The 20341-nt window shown below is 38.1% G+C and overlaps 1 protein-coding gene across 1 annotated transcript in view; it reads left to right on the forward strand.

Moving 5' to 3' along the window:
• Positions 1-1770: 1770 nt before the first annotated feature.
• The window catches only part of RBBP8 (RB binding protein 8, endonuclease), a 38216-nt gene continuing 19645 nt past the window's right edge, over positions 1771-20341 (forward strand). The window contains exons 1-6 of the mRNA XM_065628072.1: positions 1771-1860; positions 3357-3581; positions 8451-8493; positions 13106-13201; positions 15283-15395; positions 17159-17234. Of these exons, the coding sequence (XP_065484144.1) occupies positions 3470-3581; positions 8451-8493; positions 13106-13201; positions 15283-15395; positions 17159-17234 (440 nt within the window). The 5' untranslated portion in view covers positions 1771-1860; positions 3357-3469. The remainder of the gene's footprint in view (positions 1861-3356; positions 3582-8450; positions 8494-13105; positions 13202-15282; positions 15396-17158; positions 17235-20341) is intronic.

The raw sequence follows: 20341 nt of genomic DNA on the forward strand, positions 1-20341 counted from the left end.
CGGCTGGACTCGACGGATATTGAAATGGCGAGGCCTTCGGCACCTCAGCCCCGGGCCGCAGAGCAGCCCCCAGAGCAGCCCCCGCGGCAGCCGCCCCTCACCACCCTGCTCTCGCGAGAGCAGCGCGGAAGCCTCGCGAGACCCGGTCGGGCCCCGCCCCCCCTGCACAAGGAAAGGCGCTGGGCCCCGGCTTTCCCTTTTCCCGCCGTTTCGCGCGGAGCCGCCGGGAGCCAACCAGGTAACGGCGCGCGCTCTCCTCGCCGCCGCCGCCTCCTGGTAACGGCCGCGAGCGCGCGGCTGCCGCTCCGGCCCGGCGCCGTGACGGGCTGCGCCGCCGCTCCGCGCCGCCAGCGGGGCCTCCCCCCCCCGGCCCCGAGTCCTCTCGGGTTCCCGCGGGGCACGTTGCAAACACTGGTCCTCCTTCCTCCGGGAGCCCCCGCGGGCGGGGAGCGGGGCCCGCTTGCCCGTTGTCTGCGTTTCGGAGGCTGTCGCTCGGGAGTGTGGGACATGCCCGACCCCTCCTTTGCCGTTCAGGCCGGCGGGAAGGCGAGGCGCGGGGGCGTGCTCCCGCCTGGCGAGCTCTCAGCCGCTGGTCATGGCAGGATTTCTCAGAGCGCCGCGCCGTGTCTTAAGAGTGAGTTCCCTGCATAGCGCTTGTGAAAAGGGGGAGACCCAAAAAATCACCGCCGGGTGGTACGGGGGAGCCGAGTCTGTAGGAGCAGCCGGTGCTCGGGCTTTTTGGTGAGGGTCAGGGGTTCAGGAAGCTGTGTGCTCTGCAGAATCACAGAGAGGCGGTGTGTTGCTGTCGGCCAAGTGTAACTACAGATAAGCAGCGTCAGCGCTTTACCGGTGCTGACCGCCAGTGATGCGCGTGTATAGGAAGGCAATCTTCTATGAAGCTGCACAAAGTCTGGCGGTGCTGGAGGGAGTTGGTGGCTGGAAGAAGAGGGAAACAGAAATGCGTAGGTGATTCTGTGAAAGATTTAGCCGGGAGGATTAGGAGCAAAGCCCCATCTGAGAGAGTGGCTCAGCGCCCTGCCTGCCTACAGCAGCAGGACACTGGGGAGAGGGGCTGGCATTGTTGCACTTCCTTCCCTCCTCAGGCGGCTTCCAGCTCTCTCCCTGCCTGCAAGTGTCTGTACGTCTAGCTCAGGTGGTTTTTGGTTTTGGTTTTTTCCTAAGGACTGGAAAATCCTCTCTTAGGACTGGAGACTAAGCTGAGAAGCTGACATCACTGAATGTCTTTTACACCTGTGCAACTGCTCAGACCTGTGAAAGGCTCTGCACTTGTTGGGGGCCCTCTATTTGAAGACAAGTCGAACACCTGTAAAAAGCAATGTATTATTTTGGGATCTTGAAGGAGGTGAAGCTTGGGAAAAACTGTTGCTCTTTCCCCCCACTCCCCCCCCCCCGCGTTTGTATTCAGTTGATATACTGATCATCTGCAGAAACTCCGGGCAAGTTTTTTACCTTTTTTTGTTACACTCGCCTTTTGGGGAATAAAAAAGAATCAAACCAAAAACAGTAGGGACAGCCTTTAGTAATTCTAGAGTCAGGTGCCCTTTTATGGAAAATGATTCATCTGACAAATCTAAGACAGTAAGAGAGCAAGTTTGTTGATTTCACTGCTCTAGCACTTGACAGAGAAAAAGATGGTTTCTGAGATATCTGTGCTTTAAGGTAGAAAAATAAGAGTTTAAAAGAGATTCCTAATGTCACTAGGCAATTCGTTCCACAAAGAAGCATTGTAAGATGGTTTAATGTGACCGCACACGAAGTGGAGCATTTGAGCTGCAAAGATGCAAGCAGATTACTGTTCAACTTCTGCTGAAGAATTATAGACATTGCTAATTTGAAAAGGTAATTTTATTTTCTATTAAGAACTTATCTTAAAATAAGAACATTAGCTAACTTGAAACCACATACTGAAATGGGCATGGAATTTTCTATAGACAGAGTGTGTTAAAGCAAATGCGGTCTCACCTAATGGTTGCTGAATGTTCTGTCAGCTCCGTTACTGTAGCGTTTAAGTATCTTATAGTATAGGAAACATACAGTTCAAGTGTTGCTTTGTTGTTGAGAATAATGCTTTGTTTCATTATCCCATTATTTTTATCCCATTTTAAAGACAGCCAGACTGAAAGCAAAGCGACTTGCTTAAGACTGTGCACACAGATATGAGAAAGCAAACCAGAACCAAGGCCTCCAGGCCCTACAACAGGTCACTGACCACTGGACTAAACATTTTGTCATAGTGAATTTAGGGGACCAGCTAAACCAGTAGCTGCATTCAGATATTCTAAGTTACTTGAAGGCTCTCAAGACAGGAAATGCAGCTTCTTGACTGCACACCTCGTATGATCTGAATTACAACTATAATTTGTGCCTCAAAAAATGCAGAGCCAATTGATTCTTTTATTTGTTATATAGACATTGTGGTTTTCTTGTTCACACTGCTACATTAGGAATAGTACAAAACACCTTCAATTTTTTCTTTCTTACTGTAATCTATGTTACAGAGTAATAGTGATAGCTCTGTCCACCTGGTAATGACTCAGTCCCTGTTCAAAAGTCTGTGTTTAAAACTGACAGCATCAAATGGGGAAAACTTTAAATGCCCAGTTTTACACACAGAGAACTGAAGGACAGAGAGATTACATATTTCAAAATTGAACACACAGTGCTGATAGAATTGAATCTTTCCTTGGCTCAGACCCAGATCTCAGTACTGTGCTTCCCCTGTAGTTTACCTGAGGGCATCATCTGTGCTGAGAAACCCTTCAAAACAAATAAGAATTATGGATAAGATTGTTGTGAGTTGTGTAGGCAGTCTGGCTTTTAAGACAGAGCTGTCTGATAGTTCCCCTCAAATATTAATGTTTTAGAGGTTTATAAATTTTGAGATTAATTTCCTCTTTCCTTTTCATCAAGGAGTGGGAATAATTTTAATGTAGAATCACAAAGACTTTAAGGAGACGTCAGCTTTTCTTTGCAGAAAGGTGTCATTTGAATCCATGTTTATGGAAGGGGTGTGTGTATGCAAATATATCTCTGACAAAACTTTTGACAAATGCTTTTGCTGACAGCAAGATTTTGGAAAACAGTTCTGTTTTACTGTAGTTTTACCTAGGAAAAATAGACTCCTAAGCATCCTAAGACTCCTAAGCTGTTTAAGGGGGGGAAATTCTTTTAGATTATAATTACTTGTAGCAAAATACTTAGCATCTTCCACACGTTTAGGGTGACTGTCAGTATATAAGTACACATGGATAGGCAGTAAGCATTGTATTTCATCCATGGCTGCAAGTTACAGTCTGAGAAATGCAAACAGAAGTGTTGTTGATCTGTCATTACAGGCGTACACCTGTCTTCAGAAACAGCTTCGTAACTATGTAATTTCAAATTTAAAGTGTGAGAGTGAGCCCGCTCTGCAAATAAGTCAACAAAGTTTGGAGCAGGAAAAAGCAAGATGAATGCATCTGGAGGGAGCTGTGGGAGCCCTAGTTCTGCGGAACCTCCTGGAGATTTCTTCAAGGAATTATGGTCCAAACTGAAAGAATGTCATGATAAAGAAGTACAAGGTAAATTGTTAAAGTTTAGATTCACAGTAGACTGTTATCACGGGAAGACTTTGAAACAGAGTACTACTCTGTCTGCATGGAACCCAATACATTTTTTGTGTCTTATGTTAAGCAGAAAGTTGGACTGGATTATTAGAAATGGCCCTTACAGATTGACTTCCTAAGCCTGGTTTAGCAGGATTAGATTTAAACTATCAACAAGTGTAAAAGATTTGCTAGGTCAGTGAAGAAAAAGTAACACAATGTTAAATGGGATCTGCGTTTGCTTAGGAAATATTTAAATGTTACTTTAATGGATTATGATTCAAAGTTTCCAAATCAAGTTATTAAATGGGTGGGTTTTCTTGTTGCCTTTGGATTTAGCCACTTCAAATACATAAAATGGATCGCATCATTTATTTCCTCTAACTTGTGCAAATCTGCACCACTGCAGATTAATATTACTGAAGTGAAAATTATTTGTTTGGTTTTAGTGTTCTGAATTTTCTCAAGATAAATTATAATAGAGTTGCTTATTCTTAAATTATATTTTGTGACCTGTGATATCAATTTTACTATGGATTGACTGTGTCTGCTCATTCTTGAGTAGTGCAGGGCATTAATAACACTCAAAGTAAAGATGAATTATTACACCATACATTTATATAGTTATTATAATATTGTTTCACAAGTAGTATTCACAAAATGTTTTGCTAAAAATACTTCATAAGAAATTAAGATTTTCTTCGGCTACTTGTAAGTCACACAATCCATTCTTTTGAATTGAATTAGGACAGTGTTTAACTGAATCTTCCAACAAGCATATGCTTATGCCTGAAATAGTGTTTATATTAGGCTGGAATAAAGGCAGGTCAGTTTTTGTGGATTAAGAGCTTTAGTCATGCAAGTGGATCTTTGTAGCCAGACCATTCCAGTGGCCTTGGTCATTTCCACCAGCCTCACAACAGTTCCAGGTCTGTCCATTTAGGTCCAGTTGTGTCATGACTTCTTAATTTCGAAAGCTGTGGGTAATTGTTTTATGATGTATAGAGGTTTCATACCTCACACTGAAAGTCTTGACTCAACAGTTTGCAACACTGGGCCTTGACGCTTTACGTTAGTAACTTAAAAACAAACAAACAAACAACCCAAACACCAGAAACAAAAATATAGAAAAACATCTATCAGTTTGGCAACTGAAAGGAAAGATGTACCATATAATAGCATTTTGTTACATTAAAAAAGTATATGTAACCATATGAAATATGATTTTTATATTGTGTTCCAAAACACACCAAAAATCATATTTCTTTTTAATTAATTTTTGGTTTTTTGCTTTGTGTTGGGTTTTTTTTGTAGTTCTTGATGGTTGTTTTCAGAGTTGGTGTGATGTCAACTGCAGATAAATGCGGAAATACTGACAGAATGGGATCTAGCAATTTATGGCATGTCTGGACAACAAAAACTGAACAAACAAAGAGCTCTAATGTAGAGAGTAATGTTAAGTGACCCCTTCTCTAGTTTCTTGGGATGTGCAGCACGTGATTTTAAAGTTTTGGTTTTCTTCATGCAAGTGAAGATATGCTTTAGAATGCATGCTGGGTGGGGCCAGATAATTTTGCCACTAGGCAGTCTTTTTCATGCCTAGCCCTTTGTCAGTATGTCCCGCACCGTGTTAGGTAAAATTAGGTCTCCCATGATAACATCAAAGACATGCCTGAAGGATAGTTAATTTTTTCAAAAGGTGGGGATCCTCTTATAGAAAATAATACTGGAAGATATTTTAGAAACATCAAACACAGGCTTGCCTGGACTTTGCTTGTTTCTGAAGTCTATAAATAAGAATTAAAATTGACTCATGAGTTTCCAATCTAAATGTCAGCAAAAAATTATTTTAAAGATGGTGGAAGGTGGATTAAGGGAAAGTTAGTAGTTGGAGAAAAAGCTTTTTGCTTGTACAATGCACGATGTACTGAACACCATAATGGTGGAATTCTTTTATTTATTACAAATCCATGAAAAGTAGGATAGTCAGGCCTATTTTACAGGTTATCGTATTTATATATCTATAGAATGTAGACTAGAAAATACTTCAAACTCATACAGTTTGAAATGGATTTTATTGAATTTTTATATTGCTACATTGTAAAGTGTGTATTTTTCCATTATGTTAGCTAAACAAACTCAGCCTCTTTTAAAATGGATCAGTTGCAAAAAATACCAAATTTTGCCCCTCTTCAGCCAAAATAGCTCTCATTTTCTCTCAAATTCGTTATGTGACAATGGGTAGGACTCCTACAATCCAGTTTCCAAAGGTGTTGGCCATGGTCCGTGTTAATTGACTTTTCATGGAATCAAGAAGTATTCGACAGCTCAGAATAATGGTAATTAAAACTGTATTTACTTTTATTTCCTATCTGTAGAATGCGTAGGATACTTGTGTGGTGTTCACAAATTAGAAAGGAATTTAATAATGCTGTTTATAAAGTGACTAATTTCTTCAGGTGTTAATACTTGCATCTACCTCAAAATAATTATATGGATACTTGCTGCATGTGTGTCATGTCAACATGGTTCCTGAGGATGAATTGAAGTCTAAAACTCTATGCTAAAAAGAAATGTATTTCAGCATGGAAATGTGAGGGGAGTTTTGTGTACAATGAATAGCCTAATTCTCTTCAATGATTCCTTTACCTGTGAAAAGCAGAAGATATCAATGGGGAAAAAAACTGTAGTCGTAGATGTAGAGAAAATTATGAGGAAAGCAATCTCATTGATAGATTGCTGTAGGAAATGAAATGGCTGGAAGCTCTTCAGAAGTAAATAATTATAGAAAACAGGGTTGGAAGGAATCTTAGGAGGTCATCTAGTCCATCTCTGTACCCTTAAGGTAGGATTAAGTCTCTGTCAGTGCTGACAGAAGCTTGTCCAACCCGTTCCAAGAAAACTTCAGCGATAAAGATGCTGCAGTCTTCCCAGGCACTGTCAATTTTAAGTACGTACGTTTAATGCATCTGAAAATTCATCAGAACAGGGATTGTCATAGCTGTTAATTGAAAAATTAAAGGTACGTAGTCTAATCAAGTTGCAGGTTTCATAAAATAGTGTTGTGTGGTTAATTAATCTGCCTAACGATAGTTTAAATAAAGTCTTCATCACTTTAATGGGGACAGTGTGTCATTTACTAAAGCGTTCATGAGCTTTAAGTAAACTTATGTAGTCTGCAGCTTGCCTATTTCATAGAAATATTGTGTGAAAGATAAAATTGGGCAATGTATATATTGGAATTTCACATACTTATATGTGCTCACTAGGATGTTAAATAATGAAATCTTAAGCATAGCTCTTTAAATGAGTATGCTTAAAACCTCCCAATGCTTGGGAAAAACAAAAGGAAGAGATTACAGCCCATGTAGTAATTCAATGCTCTTGGATAAATGTAACAAACTGGTTTCCTGCCTTCTCATTGCAGTCATTTGAATTAAGAAAAAATGCAACCTTTAAGTAACTAGTTTGGTTCCTCCTGAATTGAGGTGAGAGGGGAGATAGTGTTACCTGTAGCACAGTACTGGGCCTTTTGAGCTCTCCCTGTTCAATTTGTGGCTCAGGTTGCCAATGTTACAATTCTAAATACTTGATGAACAGACTACCTGTTCATACAGGAGATACATTGTTGTGCAGCTTCATTCCTTCCAATGGGCGTGGAGCAGCATTAAAACAGCTTTATAAGGGTTCTAATTGCAGATGCCTAATTGATTTGATGAATAGCATCTACTTAAAAAAATAAACCCTATTTCTATGCTGATCTGCATGATAGAACATAACATCTCACAGGTATTGAACACTTACAGATAAAAGGAATTTTGCTATATTTGCTAGGAACTCTTTTTTTTAAAGTAGTCACCGTGCATTTTTACCTCATTGTCTCGCTGGTGTCTTGTAGCAGTCTGTGACATGAGTTCACTGAGGCTCTGAATGTTACATTGTCGGTGGCCTAAAGAGGGAGCCTTCTCAACAAGTAGTTTTCCCCTTTGAGATGTTCCCAGTTGAGTGTGGTAGGGGAGAGAAAAATGTCTGTTAGCTGCCTTAAACAACATTTTCAATTGTAAGATATTGTATTGGGTATATGTATATTGTCAGAAGTTTTCTTAAAAGTGTTCTGATTTCATAAGTTTATCATTTTATCCTCAATGGTTAATGGATTTGCAAGAAGGCTTACAAGAGACCTCATCTTCTCCTTCTGCAAGCATCTGTTGTATTTGCAAACCTTTTCATGTCTGCACAGACATATGTTTAGGAGTGTGTGGGCCTTAGTGGGAGAAGGGCCACAGATGAATTATCATTCCTCAGTCCACCTTAAGAGGGTTCCAAAGAAGCTTTGGCTGCGAAGGTCTGGTGGCATACCTCCAATAGACTAGGTTGGCCTTTTGTGTTTTGAAGCCTTGAATTATCCATTTTTAATGTTTCCTTTATGCGTATATATTGTAATATATTTTTCAGTTCAGTCGTTGGATGCTACATTTCAAGTGTAGGATTATGCATGTATCTGTACAGTGAACATATTTTATGCTACTTGTGTAGACATAGTCAATGAAAATAAATGGGCGGTGCTTGGTATTCATATGTGGGCTTTTTTACAAGGGGTTTTTTTAACCTGTTTAAGTGGGAATCCATGTGTGTTTTTAATAAGTCCCTATTTCCTAGGATCATAATGTCTGTGTTTGTTTCCAAGATCCTGTAGAACATACTCAAGAACTCCAGAATGAACCATTTTCTCCCAAAATTAGTGGCATTTTGCAGATGTCATTGGTGAAAGGAGAGTTAGTTTATTGTTTCACTCATTTTGTTGAATCAGAATTCTATAACATGTATTTTATTTCAATTTTTCAGGCTTACAGCTGAAAATATCCAAGTTGAAAAAGGAAAGATGCTTGTAAGTACTCAAACTAATGGTTTAATTTATTAAAGGAGAGTCTGAGTACCCTTAATGGGCCATAATTCTTGTAAGATCAATTGAGGTTTCATGAGTTCTTCCTTCAGGCATGTACAAAACTCTGCTCTTCCAGTAATTCAGCTGAAGGCAGCTGAAGATACATGTAACTCTTTATAGGGTGTGGAACCTGAACACTAGATTTGCCTTCCTTGAGCAAATGACTGGTACAAAGTTTTCTTATCTATGGTATTTCTAGAATACCTATCAAGATGTTGACGTTTCTAATATGAAAGACAACTAGGTAGACATTTTTAAATGGAGGTTGAATCTTTAAAAGAGAAGTAAGTAACAAGACAACAGGCCAGTTTTTTTATAACTTTTTTTTTGCTACATTTGCCTTTAGTGTTGTGTCTTAACTCATGTTTCAGTCATTCAGTAAAGATTCTGGTAATAACCTTGCTAATTTTCATTGAATTGTTATATTTTAAGGCACATGTAACTTCTTTTGCAGTCATTATTTGATACTAAGTTTTAGTTCTGTTCATTAGAAGCAATTCAGGGGAAAAAAATCTGAATTACAAGATTTACATGTACAGTAGAATCACAATATGTATTTACAACATTAAATCAGCTTTTAGTTTCCTTCTGCTGACTGAAGCTATGTTTAATGAAATTATAGGAGATATGCTAATGTGATTCCTTATTCAAATTTTGACTTCAGGTTTAATTACATTAATATTATGTTAATATTATGTATCATGTATTATGAGTTGCACTTTATAAAGTGTGTGTAGGAGGAATAAAAATAAATTACTTGATCTTTTTCCACTTTGGAAAACAATATAATTATCTTAGGTATGTTAAAGAAATTAAACTCTTCTTAAAATTAGCAAAAATGCTGCAAATTAGCGTTCCCAGCATTGCCATCTGAAGTCAAAGATATACAATCTGAGTTTTAAAGTGTAGCCACAGTGCTCTCAAGCGTAGTTTGTGCTTCTTCAGAACTAACATTTCTATCATCATATAGTCAGTTTTCTTCCTAATTAATTCCTATTAGGTTTTTCAGCTGCCTCTTTTTTGTTATATTTTTTGAATTCTATAAGCAGGAAATAACCCTTCCCTAGTCTAGAAAAATAAGGTCATCATGTGGGGTTTTTTTGCACTGTAGTAACTCAAGCAATTCTCTAGCATTTTGATAGTTCTTCTCTAAACTCCCCGATGTGCTTATATTTCTGGTTGTGAGGGAAACAAAGGTGTCTTTCCATAGGAGTAAATTCCCTCTAGTGGAATCCATCTTTCCTTTTCCTGTAACGTGAAGTATCTAAATGCATCTTAAAATGAGACTGGCATTTCAGGTGTAATTTAATTGTACTACAGTACATACTTTACTTGCTGTCTAATTTTATAATAACAGTTCTTCTGGAATTATGCTTGTGTCTCACTTCTAGGAGAGTTGTTCTTGTTTCTTTTCACTGGCCATTTGGAAGAATTTCCTTCAGTTGTATAATGGCTGTGTTTGCTCCCTTCCCTAGATATCTTTTTGGTTTTTGTTTATCCTTTGTAGTGCTCAAACCTCCTCTGAGCATGTATTTTGCTAATTTCAGTTAAATATCACCCATTCTGCCAACATTTGATTATCTGCAGTAGCACTTTGAGCCTCTGCAGTATTATATTTTCTCATATTTCGGCTGCATTCATACAGATCTCATCTGCGGAGGCTATAGTCTGATGCTTGCTGAGCGGGCGCAACAGTGTTTTCTTTGCACTTTCTGGGAACTAAAGGCTGCAGAGAAGCTGCTAGAAGGTAGCAGTGGCAGCTGAAGGAACTGTTTAGGATAGGATCATAAAAGGAAATATTAATTAGTCACTTCCACAACAGCATCCACCTTATTCTGGTACTGTCAGGGTTCCCTGCATTTACTAAGCAATTCATCAACTCTACAGCAGGGTTTACAATCCCAAAAGTCTGCGTGGCTAGCTCCTGTTTCCCCCACATATACATCTGCTCCTCAGGATCCAGATTTGTCAGCTTTCATATGGCTTCTTGTTGAATATACAACACTAGTTCAACAGAGTGTATACTATTTGCAGCTGCAATTTAATTGTGCGTAAGAGTTCACAAATGAATTTTTAAAAAGTGGCAATAGAGCCCTGTTGCTTATTTAGTCTATTGGTGAATTTTTAATCAATTGGAAATATGAGTTCATGTGAACATTATCAAGACTTAGGGTTCAGGGTGTACCATGGGATTTTGTCATATCTTTCATTAAAATTAGTATACGTGTTGTTTATGTTTTAAAGATATTCTTTCTGAACATTAAGAATGATATTGCACTGTCATAAGGAATATATTTATGTTACTAGATTAAATTATGTTTGGTTATTAGATGACATTTAGTTAGCAAATATTTGCTGCTATGTTTTGTACTTACAAGCTACACTTTCCTGGAAAAATCAATTTATCATCTTGGTTTTTTAATGTATAATTCAGAAATGAAGTAGGTATTTCATTTTAATCTAAATGGATGAAATTATCTCTTGCCGGTATTGTTAATTTAACCTGGTGTGTCATGAGTTGCTTACACATTCTGAAAATCTTAAATTTGTCAGTTAATTTTCTAGATGACGAATATTATCAGTGATGTGACTGAACGCATACCAAATGGTTTAATTATTGTTTGCTGGAAGCTTTCTACAATTACCACATTGTGGATACAATACTCTTACATAGGAAGTCTTGTTCTCCTTGGTGCATCTGAATACCTGAGGTTTAGTATTTCAGACTTGGTAATCAGCTGACAATGAACACCTTATTTTGTACCCCACTTCAGCATTGGAGCTAATGACTTGTAAATGCTAGGTCAGAGACCATTTGTTACTCAGGGTGCCTTCATAGCCAAAAATGTCTGTCATGTTTATCAGGTGTGCTGGAATACTAAAAAAAAAAAAAGCCTGGTTCCTTCTGTCATTTTATTCTCAATGTGATATTTTACAGGGTTTAGGCAGAAGGCGGCATGGAGTATTAGTGTATGTCAATGTCTCTCTTCTTTTTTTTTTTTTTTTTCAAAATAATACCATAGAATGTCTTAAAGGTAGCTTGACAAAAAGTTTTAAAATCTGATATTTTAGGCCTTCTGTGAATAGCATATTTTATGCCATAGATGTCAGAAAAATACAGACTGCTTTTGTCAGAGTTCAGATTTTGCCTGTACTTGGTTAATGAACTGAGGTAACAGGACTTTAACACTTTGTCCTCCCAAAGTGAAAGTACAAATCTTGAAAGGTCCCTCATACTATTTGCATGTCATTGTTTTATATGTTGTATATGCAGCTGAAAATGATAATATTGGTCTGACTGGTAGTACAGAGAAATAAAATACCTGTTCTTAAAATTCAGTATTAATAAAATATGCCTGTGATTGTACACTGCGGAAGCTTCTGGCTGTCCCATTTGCTTTGTGACCCCTGATAGTTAATTTCTTGTATTACCCTAAAACCAGCAATATAAAAATGTGTTTGACTACCCTATCTTAAAGGGTGCCAATTTAAAAAAAAAAAAAAGTGCCAATTTAAAAGTATGTTTGTGTAAAAGAATTGTATCAACAGGTTAGTAAATATATTTACTATTTCCTGTTGTGTGTGTGCTTAGCAGCTTTTTGTCAGCTAATTTCATGGCTTCCTCAAATAATCCTTCTCAGGCACACTGAAAACAAACACACACTTTCATGGAATATACAAAGGATTCCATGGTAACAAGAACAGCTGGGAATGACTTCTCAGAAATCAGTCATTGTCATGTTTCATAGATTCAGCTGCTTAGCTTCTACTGGAAGTTAATTTCCTTGTAGAAAAAATTTGCATGCTTTTTGCTCATACCTTGTTTGCATCTTAAAGAAGTCTTGTCATTTGATAATAAAAGTGAGGGGAGCTAAAAATGGAAAGATATGTTACTGCTTTTGCTTACCTCTTTTGAGAAGGAAATGTTCTTTGTTAATTAAATAATCCTAGCTTTTAGAGAAGTTATTTTCCCCAAGATCTTCTGAGTTTTTGGGGAAGAGAGGTCTCTTGCTTGTATTCATATTACAGGAATCCATGTTCTATAGACTCTGAGAATTGCTTCTTGAGGAACTAAACCTCTAATGGATCTAAAGACTTATCAGAGCTTTACAAAGCTAGTGTGGTTTGCCACACCGCAAGATGCACTCACTCCTATGATGTGACCTAAATGACCTGATTGTGAAAGCTGAGCTGCAAAATCAAATAAGAGATGTGCTTGAGCTTACATTCCCTGAAATTGTTGCTTGAGTACTATTAGCTTTTCTGCCTTGGCTGTCATCAACTCTAATTTTTATCCTAACCAAAAATCAGATTTATCAACAGAAGCCCAGCTGTAATATGAATTAGAAACTAGTTGTTCCTTTCCTAACTCAGACATTTCTAAATTACCATTCATCAGAAACACTTGCTTCATTTATCTTCAACTCAATATTTGTGCTGATGATAATCACATCTCCCAAGAATATGAAAGAAACAAGCCAGAGAGACTTCTCTATTGAAAACTTAATAGCTGTAATTTAAAGCTAAAACTATATTTTTCTCTGTTTGATTTTAGGGATGCAGAGAGGCTTGAAGAGTTTTACACCAAGAACCAACAGCTCAGAGAACAGCAAAAAGCACTTCATGATACTATTAAGGTTTTAGAAGACAGGTGAAGTAGCGTCTTTTATCTTTTGGGTTTGTTGTGTTTTCTTCTTACAGAGTAGCTCTGGATACTTTCTAAGTTTGGTTTTGTTTGTCTTTTTAATTTGGTTTGGGGTTTTTTGTTTGGTTTTTGTTTGTTTGTTTTTGTTTGTTGCTGGTTTTCATAAACCAGTCTTTTTCTAAAACAATCCAAATAGTGTGTTTAAAGAAAAGTGTAGAATTTAGATTCTTCTGACTGAATTCTTTTGTTTGTTATTTTGTTATTTTCAAAGTGCTTAGCTTGCTTAGTTCAGTTAAGATGAACAGAAGTTAAATAGATCAGCTTGGAAGGCTGGTGGCCATTTTAAGGCACATTTTTTCCATCCATTTTCGTAGAGTTAGGTTTGATATTGTTCAAGATGTAATACAAGTACAAAACTCCAAGGCAAAATATATAATATACTTTGAAACTCATGAAAGAACTTGCTAGGAAATCTTTCAGATTTGGAGGGGGTCTTTTTCCTCAGTTGTCAGTTTTAGGTAAATTTAATTACAGGTTCTGTCTTTGCCTTCTTTTGGACTTAGACATTCTGATCACCCTTTGACCCATTCTGCCTTTCACTTATTTGTTCCTTTTTAGTCTGGTGTAGCAAAACAAAACCAATAGACATGAAATTACAGTGCATTTTTTCTTCTTTTAAAAATAACTGTTTGGAAAGCGTATGTTAAATTTGCTGCTAATAGGCTCTCAGAAACTCTCTGGGAACAGGAGATCATTACATATTAAATTATTTTCCCACATTCCTATGCTACCTCAAATTCTAGAGCTGTGATAGTCAAATTTTGCATTCAGCTCTGTTTCTCTGTGAAGGGCATTTAGGGATAAACTTGTAACCATACAGGTAACAAACTTTCGCACCATGTAGGTAGAGAGACATTTGCAGAGTGGATGGATTTTTTCCTAATCCATTAGCAGATGATGTACTCAAATTGCAGAAAACAAGAAGAGTATTTAAAGTGGTTTAATACAAGGAGATGATAAAATTGTGTATATTACACAGCTAGTCAGATGAGCTGGTATGAAGAGGCATTTCAGTATTATACTCTTTCCATAATTCCACAATATTAAAATATCCATAAACCAAGATGGCTTTTACTTCCAGTATTCAAGTGTGGAATTGGAAACTTAAGTGTTTTGTTTGGGGTTGTGGGGGTTTGTTTGTTTGTGGTTTTTTTGTTGTTGATTTGTTTTGGTTTTCTCATTTTTGTTTGCTGCTGTTTGTTTTTTTGTTTTTTGATACTACAAGTGCTAGCAGCAGCAATGCAAGAACTCTTAACCAATTGGTCTCTTATTTAGCAGGCGAAATAATGTCTAGTTTATACTTCAGTAAAGCTGTTAGCTTTCTGTTCTGTACCAGAAATAAGTATACTTCGGTTATCACCTGTAAAATGAACACACATTTCATTGCATGAATGAATGTGTCAAGTCGGATGGAGTGATCGTAACAAATCCTTTTCTGATAGTGGGTGAGCTTTAAACAGCTGATCTAAACCATTAGAGACAGTGGAGGCAAAGCCTCACGTGGACTTTTGAATCCGCTTTTAAGTATTGGCGTCTAGATAACGGATTTCATATTTGCTTGGTATTTGTTACAGAGCGAACTTACTATTTGTCTTTTTATTACTTTGCTTAATGGAAGTGATATAGCCTTCTTAGATGAAGTAGTAACTATTTACTGAAATGCTTGAATGAACTGTACTTATAATGAATCGTAATGTATAGCTGACAGTATTCTTAGTAGGACACCTCACAAAAGCTTTCACTGGCAAGGTGTAGCATGCTCCACTTTATTAAAGTAATGCATGTTGCTTTAGAAGTACCAGTACCTACAGGCATTTATGCAAACGTTACTACGTGTAGTATTACACTGTTCAGAAATCTCAAAATATTGCTATGTCAACATATAAAACCACAGTACTTAGTGGTGTTCTGCATAGTTGTCAGAAATTGTCTGGTTTTCATTGTTCAAAAGGCCAGTTAAGTGTGGATATCTGCTTCATGTGTGGCAATATTTTGTTAACAGAAGGACTTTTTTTCTTTTATTGTAGATTAAGAGCGGGATTATGTGATCGTTGTGCTGTAACCGAAGAACACATGAGAAAGAAGCAGCAAGAGTTTGAAAATATACGGCAGCAGAATCTTAAACTTATCACCGAGCTTAGTGAGTTTTATCCATGAGTCTCAAGACAAAACTTACTATTTTGTAAACTAGTTCTTTATTAATTGCTGTAACTTGATATAATTTATGTATGGTGTGTTCAGTAAGCTCGAGAAGTTCAGTCAGGGGATAGATACTTAACTCTACAGTCTGAAAATATGCAGCATACCAATTACTAGTCATTTGACCTACCTTCTGAGATTGAAGTGCTGATACTGAAAGTGAACTGATGTGGAAAATCTTACAGTGTGAAGTAGCTACTTTAGATAAAATGTGGCTGCTTCTGTTTATTTCTACAGCTAAGGCATAGAATTACTGACTGCCAGCTTTCCTAAGGAAACCCTGATTTCAAAAGTAACTGGTGATTACAAAGCAGCAAGTTCAAACAGAAGTTCCCTGGGTCCAGCCTGTGTCCTGTAGTTGGTCTTTGCGCTTAACTGCAGTAACCCATAACCTTCACATAACCCTCTGAAGCCACGGAAGAATCGCTTTACACCAGACAGCTTGTAGCTGGCTCTTTTTGAAATCAGGAAGTAGTACATTTGGGACAGGAAAAAATAAACTATTTGTTGTAGGTGCCAAGAAGGCTGGAGACAACAAATCTCTTCATAAAGAGAGTTTGGAAAAAATAGTTGTATAAAGTACTAACTAATACAGGACAGGATTTTAAAATGTTAATGGTATCTTTACCATTATTTTGTATTGTTTAATAGTCCTGCTTGATCAAGAATAAGTAGACATTCAGTGAGATTTAAAATATGGGAAATGCCAGACACAATAAGAATCTTTTCAGTGCTTAATTAAATTATAGAAATATTAGATTATATATTAATATAAAATACATTAATTTTTCAAAGACTCTTAATATTTTATATTTACATAAAAATATTCTGAATCCTTGAGTGTAATGATTAACAACAAACATGGTACAAACAATCTCTAGATAAAGCTCTGTGCCATAAAAATCAGGGTGAGACCTTCTAGGTACAAATCTTCTTGAACACTGTCTGTCAAAACAGTAATCTTCCATGGATTTGGGTTGAGATCTATATGACAATTTATGTATTTCCTGCAACCAGCAAAAAAGTTCAGTGAAGAATAATCCAGAAGTGAAATACACAACAAAAAAATAACAACAAGAAAATAAAAATTAAAGTGAACCGAAAAGTTGGAAGCTATCACTACATTAGTTTGAGACAGCCTGGAAAAAAGGCTGAAGGTGATGCAATAAGCTAGTGTGAAGTACAGGCAGAATTAACTGGAAATTGGGAAAAGTAAAATAAAAAATTTCTGACTGCTCTCTTACATTCCAAAATATTCACCTGATTTTTAAGAAATTTTTTTCCATTCTCTCCAATTAGCTGGTCGCTTTGGTGGCTAAAACCAAATTCTAATTACTTTAGACTTCATAGGCTGCCTTCAAGCTAAGGAAGCGATTTTGTCCATGGAGCTGAGTGAGCAATTCATTTGTCTTTACAACACAGTCTCACTTTTATGTACATGGACAAAACTAATGATTGTGTAGAACTAATATTATGATCCAGTAATTTTGATACCTTTGGCTTTTCTAACACACCGTTTTACAACATTTTAATGACTGGCTTGAAAATTCCTTTTGGTAAGCCATGCGGAGGGTGTATGGTATTAAGTTTTAGAATTGGTTCTGTTTCCTTAAAGGACTTGATAAAATTAAGTATCTTATGATGTTAACATGTGTGCACTGATTCTTTTTTTTCCTCTTTTTTTTTTCCTCCTATAAATTGCAGTGAATGAAAAAACCAACTTACAGGATGAAAATAAAAAGATAACTGAACAGTTCCAGCAGTTACAGAAGGAGTTGGAGTAAGTTTTGAGGTTTTTTGGATATTCCCCCCTCATTCCTCAGTAGTAATGTCTGGGAATATAAATATCAGCTTTTAAGTCTTTAAAACTTGAGTTTCCTCTGTTTTAATAGACCGCGAAAACAGTCTGCTGCCACTATAAGAGCATAAAACTAGCATCTTTGTATTGTGCAGATATTTTACTTTCTTTTAACTGTGTGCATCTTGTTCATAGAAATTCTGTTTGACTTCATGGTTGTTCAAGATTATTCTGGTCACAGTGAATAGCAAAGCCTCACATCTTATCCTTTTATTCTGCTGTTCACTCTTGACCAATTATTTCCTCCTAGATTAACTAGGAAGGTAGTTGCTCAGCTAGTCAGCAAGTGCCAGGATCTTGCAATAAATTTTAAAAATAAACTTCTTATAATTTTAAAAAGAAAAAAATAGTAAATTTTGGAAGAAAGCCATAAGAATAATGAGCTACAAATTGACTGTCAAATTATAATCTGATATGATAGCAAGAATGTGCAATATAATGTGATTAATATGCAAATACGGTGCACTGTGCAAGGCAGGGATGGTGTTACTTTCTTAGAATCACAGAATCATTTTGGTTGGAAGAGACCCTTAAGATCATCTAGTCCAACCATAACCTAACTCTAGCTCTAAACCATGTCCCTGAAAACCTTATCTAAACACCTTTTAAACACCTCCAGGGATGGTGACTCCACCACTTCCCTGGGCAGCCTGTTCCAATGCCTGACAACCCTTTCTGTGTAGAATTTTTTTCTTAATATGAAATCTAAACTTCCCCTGGTGCAACTTGAGGCCATTTCCTCTTGTCCTATCACTTGCTACTTGGGACAAGAGACCAACCCCCTCCATGCTCCAACCTCCTTTCAGGCAGTTGTAGAGAGTGATAAGGTCTCCCCTCAGCCTCCTTTTCGCCAGACTAAACAGCCCCAGTTCCCTCAGCCGTTCCTCATCAGACTTGTGCTCCAGGCCCCTCACCAGCTTTGTCGCCCTCCTCTGCACTCTCTCTAGTATTTTAACGTCCTTCTTATGATGAGGGGCCCAAACCTGAACACAGTATTCGAGGTGGGGCCTCACCAGTGCCAAGCACAGTGGCACAATCACTTCCCTAGTCCTGGCCACACTATTCCTGATACAAGCCAAGATGCTGTTGGTGTTTTTCGCCACCTGGGGACACTGCTGGCTCATATTCAGCCAGCTGTCAATCAACACCCCCAGATCCCTTTCTGCCAAGCAGCTTTCCAGCCACTCTTCCCTGAGCCTGGAGTGCTGCCTGGGGTCATTGTGACCCAAGTGCAGGACCCAGCACTTGACCTTGTTGAACCTCATACAACTGGCGTCAGCCCAACAATCCAGCTAGTTCAGATCCCTCTGTATGGCCTTCCTGCCCTCCAGCAGATCAACACTCCCACCCAGTTTGGTGTCCTCTGCAAACTTACTGAGGATGCACTCAATCCCCTTATCCAGATCATTGATAAGGAGATGAAACAGAACTGGGCCCAATACAGAGACCTGGGGAGCACCACTTGTGACCAGCCACCAAACTGTATTTGGCTCTGTTTACCACAACTCTTTGGGCCCGGCCATCCAGCCAGTTCTTTGTCCATCACGGAGTACACCCATCCAGGCCATAAGATGCCAGCCTCTCCAGGAGGATGCTGTGGGATACGGTGTCAAAGGCTAAATACACCACATCCACAGCCTTTTCCTCATCTACTGGTTGGGTCACCTTGTCATAGAAGGAAATAAGGTTGGTCAAGCAGGACCTGCCTTTCATAAACCCATGTTGACTGGGCCTGTTCATTTGGTTTTCTTGTATGTGCCATGTGATGTCTCTCAGGATGATCTGCTCCATGACCTTCCTCGGCACTGAGGTCAGACTGACAGGCCTGTAATTCCCTGGATCCTCCTTCTGGCCCTTCTTGTCGATGGGCATCGTGTTTGCCGAATTCCACTCAACTTGTGTAGCTGTGGTCTGATGTCATCTGAAACTTACCTCAGTTTTGACTCCCTGAACAAGCTGCATACTGTATGGGGAGAATGGGACAGGATGTGTAGCCTTGATACATTTTCTGCTTGTAATTTTTTCTTGTCTTTGTCAGAAAGTAACTTGGGTAGAGAAGTAAAACAACTTAGACTTCAGTTCACAATTACTGTGGTCCTATTCCTTTGTATTTCTTGGTTTGCCTCCCATCATTTACACCTTAATCATCCTTTTTCTGTATGCATTTCATCTTCTCAGAGTAACATATTTCATGGCCCTAGGAGTACTCCTGTTTAATACCAAGTAGTAAAAAAATTCTATATGCCTCCCACTGTATAATTGCTTTTTAATAATGGTTCTCCTATGCAACTTGAGAGCAGTTAGGAGGTGACATTAAAAAAATCAACACCAGACAGATCCATCCACCTGTCTTAGTTTGATCCCCAGTCTTGTAATTTAGTTTCCAGTAAAAATCTCCAGCCACTGCAGGAAAGTTGACAATGACCAATGTAGCACTTAAGTTACTTTCTCTGCATGTTACATGGTTATTGAAGTGGGTGCAGAGCTGAGTAGATAAACAGTAATTAACAAGGATAGTCCTGCTATTCATAGTAGAGCCACTGCATTGAGCTGTAGTCATGTGACTTTATTTAGAGCGAAAAACTTAGATCGATATAACATAATCACATAGGTGCAAGGTACCAGATTGTTTCTGGTGCATGATAAGAAATCAGATTTTTGCAGTCTTCTGTATTTTGTTACCAAGGTTTAGTATCTTAGGAAAAAAAAGTCTAAGTATCCTCTATAAAATTGGAATCAATTAAATTATAGAAGAGTTGCATTATCCGATCCTTTATCGGATTAGGGTTTCGTTATCCACAGATGGAAATAGCAAGGAAATTTCTGCAAAAGCCTTTCCTGGGGTCTCAGATAAATGTTTCCAGATTCAGAAATTATTTATTATATATTTATCATGTATATATGGCAGTTTCTTAACTTGATAATTTTTTGTGGTGGTATGTAGGAACTACCTGTTGGCTTGCACAGAAGTAAGGTACAGAAAAATACATTTACGGTAGGCTAATTTGTCATACAAGGCCACATGTGCC

The sequence above is a fragment of the Caloenas nicobarica genome, chromosome 2, assembly GCF_036013445.1.
Source record: "Caloenas nicobarica isolate bCalNic1 chromosome 2, bCalNic1.hap1, whole genome shotgun sequence".
NCBI classification, from domain to species: domain Eukaryota; kingdom Metazoa; phylum Chordata; class Aves; order Columbiformes; family Columbidae; genus Caloenas; species Caloenas nicobarica.